Source organism: Sarcophilus harrisii, chromosome 4 (genome assembly GCF_902635505.1).
Source record: "Sarcophilus harrisii chromosome 4, mSarHar1.11, whole genome shotgun sequence".
Classification (NCBI taxonomy): Eukaryota; Metazoa; Chordata; class Mammalia; order Dasyuromorphia; family Dasyuridae; genus Sarcophilus; species Sarcophilus harrisii.
In genome coordinates this window covers 350,188,715-350,201,418 of record NC_045429.1, presented here as the reverse complement: position 1 = coordinate 350,201,418, position 12,704 = coordinate 350,188,715, and the positions used below count along the sequence as shown (strand labels likewise).

At 33.1% G+C, this 12,704-nt stretch overlaps 1 protein-coding gene across 1 annotated transcript in view; it reads left to right on the top strand.

The window, feature by feature from the left end:
* Positions 1-12,704, top strand: part of TRIM37 (tripartite motif containing 37) — a 110,718-nt gene that overhangs the window by 72,475 nt on the left and 25,539 nt on the right. Inside the window, 1 exon segment of the mRNA XM_031966497.1 lies at positions 8,385-8,473. Coding sequence (XP_031822357.1) covers positions 8,385-8,473 — 89 coding nt within the window.

Sequence of the window (12,704 nt, the reverse complement as noted above, 5' to 3'; positions counted from 1 at the left end):
TTAAGACAGCAAGCAAAATGGTACCTGTTATACATGTGAAGCCACACTGAATTTAAATAGAACTGAACTAGTCAGTATGCCTTTGATTGGAACCAAATTATATCCAAAGAATTGTTTTAACTAAACAGAAGTGCCAGATTTAGTATTTCAAGTTTAGAATTGAAATAAGTATTATAAAAAAGTATGTATTACTCAGTACTATTAATTATTTTTAAAAAATGACATAAGGCAGAGTAATGTTATAGGCATGGAGTTAGTTTATTAGGAATGATATTTACACACACACACAAAGCAAGAGGATAGGATTTAATACCACTATTTTCAATTATTAGTATCCAATGTTTGTCTTGGACTGGTAGGGTTGTGATGTTTTGGGGGGGGGGGGGTTTGTAGTGATACTATTGTGAAATGACAGTGATTATGTCATTATCATTTGGGCTGTGACTCTGTGTGAATGGAGTCAGGATCCTATTAACTCTGCTTTTACAACATATTCCTTATATCGATTACCTTTTCTCTACTCATGGTTACCACCTGAATTCAGACCCTCCTTACTTTTTACCTGAATTGTTATTAGCCTTCTAATCTGGTTTCTTTTCTTCCAGTAATTCCTCTTTTCCCATACATCAAACCACGGTTTTCAAAATAACCTTTCTGAAGTACAAATTTTATAATGTCATTCCTTTTTTCGGGAAATAAAGCTTCTTTCAACTTTCCTATAAGAGTCCCTTTCCCGCCTTCCATCTTTCCCATCCCCCCACTCCAATTTTCTGCTTTCCTTCTGATCTTGACTATATTGTATTTGTTTGTATTACTAAAACTTTAATTAGAATCATCCATTTTATACTTTTTTAATGCTTTCTATCTTGTTTGATCATAAACTCTTCTCCATAGATCTGACAGGTAAACTATTCCGATTTGCTAATGGTATATCACCTTTACATTTAAATCATGAACTCATTTTGACTTTATCCCAGTATATGTTGTGAAATGTTAGCCTATATCTTGTTTCTGCCATACTGCTTTTTAGTTTTCCCAGTTGTTTTTGTCAGATGGTGAGTTCTTGTCCCAAAAGCTTGGATTTTTTCTTTGCCTTTATCAAACACATTACGAAAGTCATTTACTACTGTGTATTGTGTATCTAGTGTGTTCCACTGATCCATCAATCTATATTTTAGCCAATACTAGATGATTTACTGTAATGGTCTCTTCTCTAAAATATAATGTTCACTGGGAGCAGATTTCTTGGGGAGCTTCTAGAGGCAGCCTTTGTTTCAGTTCAGAGTAATAATCACCTCAAATGTAGCCAGCTGTTAAAAGTCCAATCCTTTATTGTCTCCTTCAAAATAGCCTGGTTAGCTTTCTTAGAAGCCTATCTCTCTCCATGGTTCCGAGAGCTCTTGCCACTAGTCCTTTGTCTCTTCCAACTTCAGCCTTTATCTCCCTCCGAATCCAAAGCCTCCAGCCAGCACAAAGGTGGAATATGGAATGGATCTGACTCCTCCTCCAAGAGTGGGCTTGTGGGCTTCTGACTTGTGAATCTCCCAAAGTTTCTAGTGCCTTTGTCCTTTAGTGGGCTCCTCCTTATATAGGCTCTCCCAAAGGTGTGAACCAAGTACATAAGCATTGTCTCTATCAATTCCAGTGACTTAGCACCTTGTTTCAAGTTCTAGCCCATAACAATTTACCACTTTGTAAACAGTTTGAGATCTGGTATGGCTGGGCTACCTTTTTTCCTCCCATTGATTAATTTGATATTCTTGACCTTTTATTCTTCCAAATGAATTTTGTTACTATTTATTCTGGCTGTATAAAATAATTTTGGTTGTTTGATTGCTATAGCAGCGAGCCAGTAAATTAATTTAGGTAGAATTGTTAGTTTCTATTATATTGGCTCAGTCTATCTCTACATAATCAATATTTTTCTAATTTTTTAACTCAGACTTTATTTGTGTGAAAATAGTTTTGTAATGATATTCATTTAGTTCCTGGATTTGTTTTGCAGGTAGATTCTCAAGTATTTTATATATCCTACAGTTATTTCTGTATTTCTGTAATTTATCTCTTCCTGCTGGACTTTATTGGTAATATATCAAAATACTGGTGATTTTTGGATTTATTTTTGAACTGCAACTTTGCTAAAGTTGCTAATTATTTCAACTAGATTCTTAGTTGGTTCTGTAGGAATCTCTTAAGTATACCATTATGTCATCTGCAAAGAGTGATAGTTTTATTTCCTTATTGGTTTATTCTAATTATTTTAATTTCTTTTTCTTCTCATTGTTATAGCTATTATTTCTAGTACTGTATTGAGTAGTAGTGGTGATAATGGGCTCCCTTGCTTTATAAAACTCTGATCTTATTGAGAAAATTTCTAGCTTATCAGTCTACCTTGTCATGGATATTTGCTGATGGTTTTAGATAAATACCATTTTAAGGAAAGTTCCATTTATTTCCTGTGCTTTCTATTATTTTTAATAGGAGAGTGTATTGTATTTTGTCAAGCTTTATCTGTATCTACTGAGATAACTCATGCAATTTTTGTTATTTTTGTTATTGGTATGTCAGTTATGTTAAATAGTTTTCTTAATACTGAATTAGCCCTGCATTTCTAGTTGTGAACCAATCTCTCCTTGGTGATTTTTTTCTCAGGAGGGAGCTCATTGCTGACTTGTTCAGTTTCCTTTTTGTAGCTGACTTGTTCAATTTCCTTTTTGTAAGATAGAGTTATTTAAACATTCCATTTCTTCTGTTAATCTAGGCAATTTGTATTTTTGTAAATAATTTTACTTAGATCATTAGATTTATTGGCATATTTGGGCAAAATAGTTCCTAATACTTGTTTTAACTTTTCTTTATTGGTAGTGAATTTACCTGTTTCATTTTTGATACTAGTAATTTGGTTTTTTAAATTTCTTTTTTTAAAAAAATCAAATTAACTAATGATTTATTCTGTTGGTTTTTTTTTTAAACAAGCTACTAGTTTTATCTATTGGTTCAATGGTTTTCTTTCACTTTTATTAATCTCTCCTTTGATTTTTCAGGATATCCAATTTGATAGTTTTTTTTCTTAGTTACATGCCCAGTTTATTGATCTACTCTTTTTTGGTTGCATCCCTTGAATTTTGGCATATTGTTTTATTGTTGTTATTTATTTTAATGAAATTATTGATTGCTTTTATGATTTGTTCTTTGACACACTCATTCATTAGGATATTGAATAATCTGTTCCTATAGCCATTCATTAAATGTAATTTTATTGCATTATAATCTGAAAAAGATGCATTTAACATTTCCTCATATGATTGTGGGGTTTTTTTGCCCTAATTACATAGTCAGTTTTTGTATAGGTGCCTTGTACCACTAAAAAACAGCATATTCCTTTCTATTCCCATTCAGTTTTCTCCAGATGTCTTTTAAAAATCAAACTTTTGGAAAAATTCTTCTTGTTTATTTTTTGGGGGTTAGATTTATCTAATTCTGAGAGAGGGTAATAAGGATTCCTAATTAGTATAATTTTACTTTCTATTTCTTCCTGTAACTCAACTTTTCTTTTAAGAATTTGGATGCTATATCATTTGAAAATTTTTGATATTATTTCACTGTCTATGATACTTTTTAGCAAAATGTAGTGTTCACTATATTTGAATTGTTTCTTTCTGGAAGCTGAAATATTTTCTCCTTTACTTGAATGTTCCACAATTTGGCTATAGTATTCCTGGGAGTTTTCATTTTGGGATCTCTTTTAGGAGGTAATAAGTGAATTCTTTCCATTTCTATTTTACCTTCTGGTTCTGGAATATCAGGGCAATTTTTCCTGATAATTTCTTGAAAGATTCTGTCTAGGCTTTTTTCTTTTCTTTCTTTTTTTTTTTTATCATGACTTTCAGGTAGACAAATAATTTTATTTTTCCTGTTATTAGGAATGGAGCGTAGAATAGCATATGCAAATAGAAAGTATCATTCTGGTTTGATGTGGGGTGGTGTGTTTAGAGGGTTGGCAGGCGAAAAGTTATCTGGATATCCTAACAAGTCTGGTGAAAAAAGGGCTAGAAGGAGGAGCACGAGAAGAAGGAGTATGAGGCCTAGGGTGTCTTTAATAGTATAGTAGGGGTGAAATGGAATTTTGTCCGAGTCTGGGTTGATTCCTGAGGGGTTGTTAGAGTCTGTTTCATGTAGGAACAGTAGGTGAACAACAGCTAATGCTGTGATGATGAAGGGTAGGATGAAGTGAAAGGCAAAGAATCGTGTGAGCGTTGCTCTACTGCGAAACCCCCTCAAATTCATTCTGCTAGGGTGGTGCCAATGTATGGGATAGCGGATAATAGGTTGGTAATTACGGTAGTGCCGCAGAATGATATTTGACCTCAAGGAAGAACATACCCAACAAATGCTGTTGCTATAACAGTGAGGAGAATCACGCCAATGCTTCATGTTTCTTTGTAGAGATAAGATCCATAGTAAATTCCTCGGCCTACATGTAGGAATAGGCATATGAAGAATATTGAAGCCTTTCCAGGTTAATTGCTTTTCCAATGAGATAGTTCACATTTTTTATATTTTTTCATTTTTTGAGTTTTGCTTGTTGTTTCTTGATTTCTCATAAAGTCATTAGCTTCCATTTGCTCAATTCTAATTTTTAAAGCTTTTTGTGCCTCTTTTCCCGATTGGCCAATTTTGCTTTAAGCATACTTCTTCTCATTAGCTTTTTGCATTTCCTTTTGCACCTCTTTCAATTCTCTTCCTAATTTTTCCTCTACCTCTCCTACTTGATTTTCAGAATCCTTTTTCAGTTCTACCTTAGTCTTATTTTTCTTGGAGGACTTTGGATGTAGGAGCTTTGACTTTGTTATCTTCTACTCAATGTGTTTTTGATGTTCTTTGTTACCATAGTAACTTTTTTGTGGTCAGAATCTTTTTCTGTTGTCTGCTTGTCTTCTTAGGCCATTTACTCGCCTTTTAACTCTTTATTAAAGTAGGAATCTGTTTCCAGGGTGGAGAGTGACCTGTCCCAAGCTTTCAGCTATTTGTAGAGATTCTTCTAGGTTCCTGACCATAAACACTTTTCCGTTTGGAGCTGTTAGGAGTGTCCCTGCCCCACTGTAGCTATGAGAGCTAGTGTGCTAAAGCACCAGAGTCCTTCCTCAATGCTACTAAAGAGACCTTATGTGAGCTCAGGCTCTGGAAGCTGCCACTCCTGCCCACTCCCACTCCTGGTATGCCCTTTTACCTTCTGAGTCCTCTTTAGGCTCTCTGGATTGAGGGGTCTGTAAACCACCAGTGCTGCTGCTGCTTCAGAGATCCGCAATCCTGCTCCTGCTTTGTTGGCTTTACAGCCAGGACACGGGGCTGCCCTGGCACTGCCTGACTAGCACTGCCACTCTGGTGCCACAGAGTTTTCCTCCTGACCTTCTAAATTGTCTTCTTGATGTTCTCCACATATGACATTCTCACTCTATAACTCGGTGCCACTCTTCTGTTTTCACTGACTATTTCCTATGCTTAGAATCGTCTGTTTCCTCATGTCTGCATCCTGGCCCCTCAGGAAGATTTAATGTAAGAGACCTTTCTTAACTTCAGCCTCTTCCTCAACCTGGTACCTTTTGAAATTACTTGCCCTCCCCTTCTTTCCTTGGATGATATTGAGAGATAATGAGGAGTCCAGGATAAGTCCTATATTGGGACCCTGGAGGACTAGGAGGATAATAATTGCCATTTATTTAAGAGCCAAGGTAAGAGGAAAGAAGAAGAGGAAAGATATTTAAGTTTTGAACTTGTTGAATTTAAAGTGTCACTAGACTTCCAATTTGAGATATTTGAAAGGCATTTGGAGATGTGAGAGATTGGAGGTCAACAGAGAGATTGGAGCTGGATAGGTAGATTTGAAAATCATCAGCATAGAGATGGTGATGAAATGTATGGAATTTGATGCAATCACCAAGTAAGGTATTATGGAGAAGAGACCAGACAGAATCTTAGGTGAAAGAATCCTTGGAGGAAGTAGTTAAAAGAAGGATTGAGTGATTTGGGGGAAATTATTCTTCATGGTTTGGCGAAAGTTTTTGTTTTAACTGATGAATTAGACTGATAATCTGAATTTTGTTGTTGTGTTTATCTTACTGTGAAATCCTGATTTTTGTTTTAGAATAATATAAATTGTAAGGTGAAAATGGCTTGATCATATAGAAAGATTTTTGAAGGCAGAATGGAACTCTGTCTTTTGCGTCCTTTTTTTTTCTTAAGAGAGCTTAGAATTTGAATAATTTATTTAAACCATCTCTAGCTGGCTTATGCTCTAAATACATATGCTCTAAATGCTTGCATTTTTTTAGAATTAAACTTCAGTTATGTAATAGGTCAAATATGATTTTGTGAACTTTGCCACCATTTATAATATCACTTCTATGGGAAAAGCTTACATAGAAATTTGTAAAACATAGCTAATCCTAACTTCAGCATCATCTGTAATTAATTTCATTTAACTTAATGCAGTGTGTTCTTCAGAAAAATACTTGCACTATTTTATTTAAATAAAGTCAGCATGCTGTTGTATATATGTAGTATTATCAGTCTCATATAAAAATGCATCCCTGTCATCAGTATATTGATTTAGAAAACAACAAATCAATATCCTGTTTTATTGTATTTTAATTTTTTTTGCTAAATGTTTTCACTTTCACATTTCAATTTATTTCAGTTTTTCTAGAGTTTTGCTGGCCTCTCTTATTTGTTGGATACATAGAGAGCTAGCTTTGGAGTGAGGAAGTCTTGGGTTCTACTTTTTTTTTTTTCCTTTCCTAATTTAATATTTTATTTCTTAGTTACTTGTAAAAATAATTTTTTGCATTTTTAAAAAAAAAAACTTTTGAGTTCTAGTTTCTCTCCCTTCCTCCTTCTCTACCCCACACCCCCATTGAAAAGGCATATGTGAAGTTTTGCAAAACATTTCCATAAACGTAATATTTTGAAAAAAAAAAAAAACAACAAAACCATAACCCTCACCTTATCCCCCACCCCACCCCCCAAAAATTCAAGGAACAAAGCTTTTTAAAAAGTATGCTTCAATCCATTTAGATACAACCAGTTCTGTTTCTGGGTATCCATTTTTCATCATAAGTCCTTCAGAGTAGTTTTGGATCATTGTAGTAGTGAGAAAAGCAAAGTCATTTGTAGCAGATCATTCTGCAACATTGCTATTACTTTGTACATAATACATTTCACTTTTCATGAGCTCATGGAGGACTTTCCAAGTTTTTCTAAGCTCATCCTGTTCATCATTTCTTATAGAACAAGTAGTATTCCTTCATTGTCTCATGCCACAAATTTATTCAGCCATTTTGGGTTCTACTTCTAATGTATGTTAGTTCTTTGGCTATGGAGAAATTAATTCTTATATGACACCTATCTTGTCACTTATTGGGGAGGTTGTTAAATCATATCAGTGGAGAGAGTTTTCACTCTAGGAATTTCTTTTCTCCCCTCTACATCCCATTCTCAATGAAATTGTAGGTCAAACAAAACAAAATTATCTTCAATTATAAATTATTTCAATTTTTTGCTTAGAATTATATTATTTACAAATGTATAATAAATGTACTTGTACCTAATATTTTTGAATCTAAATATCTTAATATTCAATTTAAAATAACAAAGCCAGCCCATCTTGATTTATAAAATTATTTGTTTTAGAATGAAATGAACATTTTTGATAGTTTCATATTCATTTTTACATTTGGAAAGAACTATGGAAATCTTCATTCGTACAGGCATACTCTATATGGCCATTTTATCACAGCAACACTAATAATTATTCAACTAGTTATCAATTTATAACATTGTTATAACCTGCCTTCAGTAATGCCATTTCAGTTAACTGCTTTATTGGGGTGTGGGAAGTAAAAGAAGCATCTGTAGTTTAGTATAGCCCTGTACAGAAGGCCTGGATTCACAAAGAAGTTCTTCCACTAACTCATTACTTTTCCTCTTTAGGTCTTCATTTCTTCATTAGAAAATAAGGGGTAAGGCAAGATCAGTAGTTCTTGATGTTTTTTGTTCTACAAATCCTGGGGTTTTCATCAACAACAAATGTATTGTGAGTCCCCAGAGTAATTTAATATGTTATTTATAATATCCTTCTATAATTGTTTATGGTTGAAGATTCCATTAAAAATTTTTAGCTTGAATTCCTGGAATTATCATTGTGAAACCTTCAAGAGGTTCTCAAACCATTGAATGAGAACTACTGGACTAGATGAGCTCTAAGATTCCTTCTAACTCTGATATTTTGTGATTCTGATTAAACTTGTTAAATGGAGTATGTCTCAGTAATGTATTCTGGTGGTCTATTTATGATTATATGGCACTAATTAATCTTATGTTCTTAGGTCTGGGGAGAATGATGTAGAATATAGTAATAACATGGAATTAGAAGAGGGAGAACTCATGGAAGATACAACTGCTGCTGGAGCTTCAGGTACAAAAGTGTCAAGCCAAATAAGCTGTTTTAAAAATCTCTTTGATAGGATTTGATCTTATTTTGGCATTATGTTTTCATTACTTTCATGGTATTTTGGTAACTATAAAATTTTAGTATCAAGGATCATGGATGATATGTCTTATTTCTACACTGTTTTTATAGAAAGAGAGTTGTAGAGGCAACTTGATGGCACAGAGAAATCCTGACCCTAAAGTCAGGAGGACCTGAGTTCAAATTCGATTTCAGATACTTAATACTTCCTAGCTGTGTGACTTTGGGCAAGTCACTTAACCCCAGTTGCCTCAGCAAAAAAAAAAAAAAAAAGTAAAAAAAGTTGTGGAATCATAGACACATGGAATATTTTAGAATTGAATCTAGATTAGATCTAAATCTTTAAATTTATAGAAGAGGAAACTGATGCTAGAGAGGTTTGACTTGCCCTTTATCAGATTAGAAGAATTGGGACCAGAACTCAGTTCTCTTGATTTCTGGTCCATCTTTCTCTACTAAACAACGCACTCCCTGAGAAGGAATATATTGACCTTTTTTAGTGACTATTTTATTTTTATTGTTGGATCTATGCAATTAGATAAGTCAAAAGTCTTAGCTAAAAGGGAGTAAAAATTCATTTCAGTGCTTTCATTTTATTGATATTGCCCTGAACATTATATATTTGCCCATTTTTCACACTTTTTTCCACAACTATTAAATAATAACTTAATTGAGGTGGGTAAAATCCATGAATTGGAGGATTGAATAAAAAAAATAGATCTAGATTCTCATTAGGAGCAGTCTTTTAAGCTTTTGGCAAGTAGAGCACAATCTGTGTGTTTACAAATGACAAATGAAAATATTATTCATATAGATTCTTTAGTATATTAGTCATTGTATTGTCATATTTTATCATTTGTAAATATATATTTATCAAGAATCTTGTTTTTCTTTTTCTTTTTAGTAGAACATTGATGATAATTACTGTACACAAAGATAAAAAACTCTTCTTTTGTTTTATAGCTAGATAAATTTCTAAACCTCCTCTTTACCCTAATCTGTCAACTAAAGATTTCATCTCATTTAGAAAATTGAGATAATTTATTAAGGGCTCCCTCTTTTTTTCTTTTCCCATTTCTTCATCTTAAATCCCTCGACATTCCCTATTTTATTACCCTTTCCCCTAGTCTTTGATAATGAGGTTACTCTTCTTGGCATATGCCTTTGAAACAGTAAACCACCCTGAGAGAGAGGAACAGGAAACAGTGAGGTGAGTCAGACCATGGCCACTACTTCTATGACCTATTTTTAAGATTCTAATGTAGATATTTTAGGAGCCTGAACCCAAGAACTCTGAGTTATTCTCAAACCATCTTCCTTATTCTACTCACAGAATCACCAAATTAGTTCAAGTCCTACTGATTGATTTCCAGGCCTTGTCTCTTTCTGCTCCAGTCCATCTTCCATACAGCTTTTTTTTTTTTTCCATACAGATTTTATTCATTTTTTTCACTCTGTCACTCTTTGTTGCCCATAAGATAAAATAAAAGCTTTTTAGCTTTTAAAAATTATTAAAAACTGGGTTCCAACCTACTTGTTGGCTACATTGTTTATTTTTGTTCTTTCTTTCTGATGTATTCTAGCCAAACTGGCCTTGTCTTTGTTCCTTACAAAGGAAATCTTTGTTTCTTAATTTGTTTCCTGTCTCCATGTTTGGAATTCTGTCCCTCCTGACCTCTTCTTCTTAGGCACCTTTTCTTCTTTAACAAGTAGTTCGAATACCTCCACATGGAGTTTTTCCTCATTCTGGCAGCATCCTCTCTCCCTGAGTATCATGCTAAATAGAACTATCCTTTATTTATTCTCTTTAAACTATGTGTAGTTGTTCTTCTCCTCCTCTCCTTCTCTCCCCAGCCCTGGTTAGAATAGGAGGTTCTTTGAGAGTAAAAATTCTTTTTTTCTTTGCTTTTTAATAATCTCTGCCATAAAGCCTAATATACAGTAAGTACTTTATAATTATGCCTTGTTGCTTGATTAGTGAGCAGAATTAAAAAAAAAAACAATTCTGGACCTCTTTCTAGTACTGGACAAGTCATTTCTCTTAGTATTTCTGATTGTACTGATAATTCACATTTTTCCTTTTAAAAGTGGGAGGAATGATCTTACTATATATGCCTTCATGGATTATTTTGGTATTGCTTAATAAGCAATAAAGCACTGCCCAGTTAGGAAAGTAAAAAGTGAGACATGGTTATAGTGGTTAAAGAGCCGGACGTGGTATCAAAAAGACCCATGAGCATTTCTTGCTCTCATACAAACTAACAATGTGTGACCTCTGGCAAGTCACTGTCTCTTAGTAGTCCAAGCATCTCTCTGAGATGAAGTCAAGATGAGTCACCTCTCTGGTTAATGGAAAGAATTTTCCTACTGTATCATACAGTATGGATTGTAAAATAAATTGAATGAAATGAATGAAAAATTCTCCTCTCCTCCCTTTCTCCCTTACCCTTCAGTTTTATAGATGATGAAATTGTGACTCAGAAATTATGTAACTTAACCAAGGTTAGCACAGCTAATAGCAAGTGGCAGAATCAGTATTAGAACAAGTCTTTTTACATGATATCATGTTGCCTGCATTTTGAAAAAGAATTTTGAAAAACTATTATAGTTTTTTATTTTTCAAAATAATTGCAAAGATAGTTTTCAACATTCATCCTTGCATAACTTTATGTTCCATATGAAAACCTTCCTCACCCATTTTCTTCCTCCCCTAGACAGCAAGTAATCCAATATAGGTTAAACATGGCCAACACTTTTTAATAGGATGAACTTTTTTAGTTGGCATTTTGTCTTAGTTCAACATGCTACATAATATATTGTGAATATTATTTCATAAATATTAGTTGCATGTTTTATTAAAGAAAAGGTTACTTTGAAAAAAAAATTCAAGTGACTTCCTTTCATATGAATTACTCATAAATATTTTCCTATGTGACATTCATTTGGATCCAAGTTATAGTATAATTATTTTTTAGTATTTTTCCCAGTTACATGTAAAAACAATTTTTAACATTTTAAAAACGTTTTGAGTTTATATTGTCTTCCCTCATCCCAAAATGGTAATCAGTTTAATATCTGCATCAAATATATGCAAAAATTAAGGAATAAAGGTTTAATAATTTGCCAAAAAACCCAAAATGAAACAATAATAAAAGACAATAAAGTGAAAAAATAGTATGCTTCATTCTATATTCAGACTTCATCAGTTCTTTCTCTGGAGGGGATAGCATTTTTTATCATGAGTCCTTAGGATTACTTTGATTTATGGTTAATTAATTTACAGTTGGTCATCATATTATAGTGCTATTTACTGTATATATACAACAGTCTTAGTACATTTTTTTTGCAAGTTTTTTTTTTTTATTTATTAATAGCTTTTTATTTACAAGTTATATGCATGGGTAATTTTACAGCATTGACAATTGCCAAACCTTTTGTTGCAGTTTTTTCCCTCCTTCCCTCCTTCCCTCCACCTCCTCCCCTAGATAGCAGGATGACCAATACATGTTAAATATGTTAAAGATATACAACATTCTTTTGGCTTAGCATAATTCTTTTAACTATAACCTCAACTTGAAAATAAAAATAGGATTCATAGGATTAGTTGTTAGGGATAAAGGTTTTTTTTTTCCTTTCCTTTTGCTAAGTGTTTTAGGAAACCTTAATTTTTAAAAAAAAAAAATAAAAATTATCAGGTGGTAGATTTCAACTGTTTTTCTGGGAAGAATATGTATAAAATATTCTGTAGTTGTCACTTATTGATATCTGTAAAATTTCACCAAGTGTCTTAGGTAAGTCTCAGTTTTCTTACCTATAACATTAAAATAATAGTTTGATTACCTAAATTCAAAGGTTCAGACAAGGTATGAAATGTGATATGTAATCATAAAATAGCATACAGAATCTTTGACTTGGAGATCACTTAGTAATTTTTAAAATGATCAAATAGGTTCGGATAAGTTGATTTAACTTGATCAAGGTCACAATTTTGGCAAGTGGGCAGATATAGGATGATAATAACTATAATAATAATATCAGCTAACATTTGTTAGTGCTTTGCTTATTACAAATATCCCTTCTATCAGTCTGCCATCAAAGTATCTAAAATTTTTATCCTTGGAGGGTCCTTTTAAGATGGAGATGTTTCATTAATGTTATCATTATACACTGGCCTGAT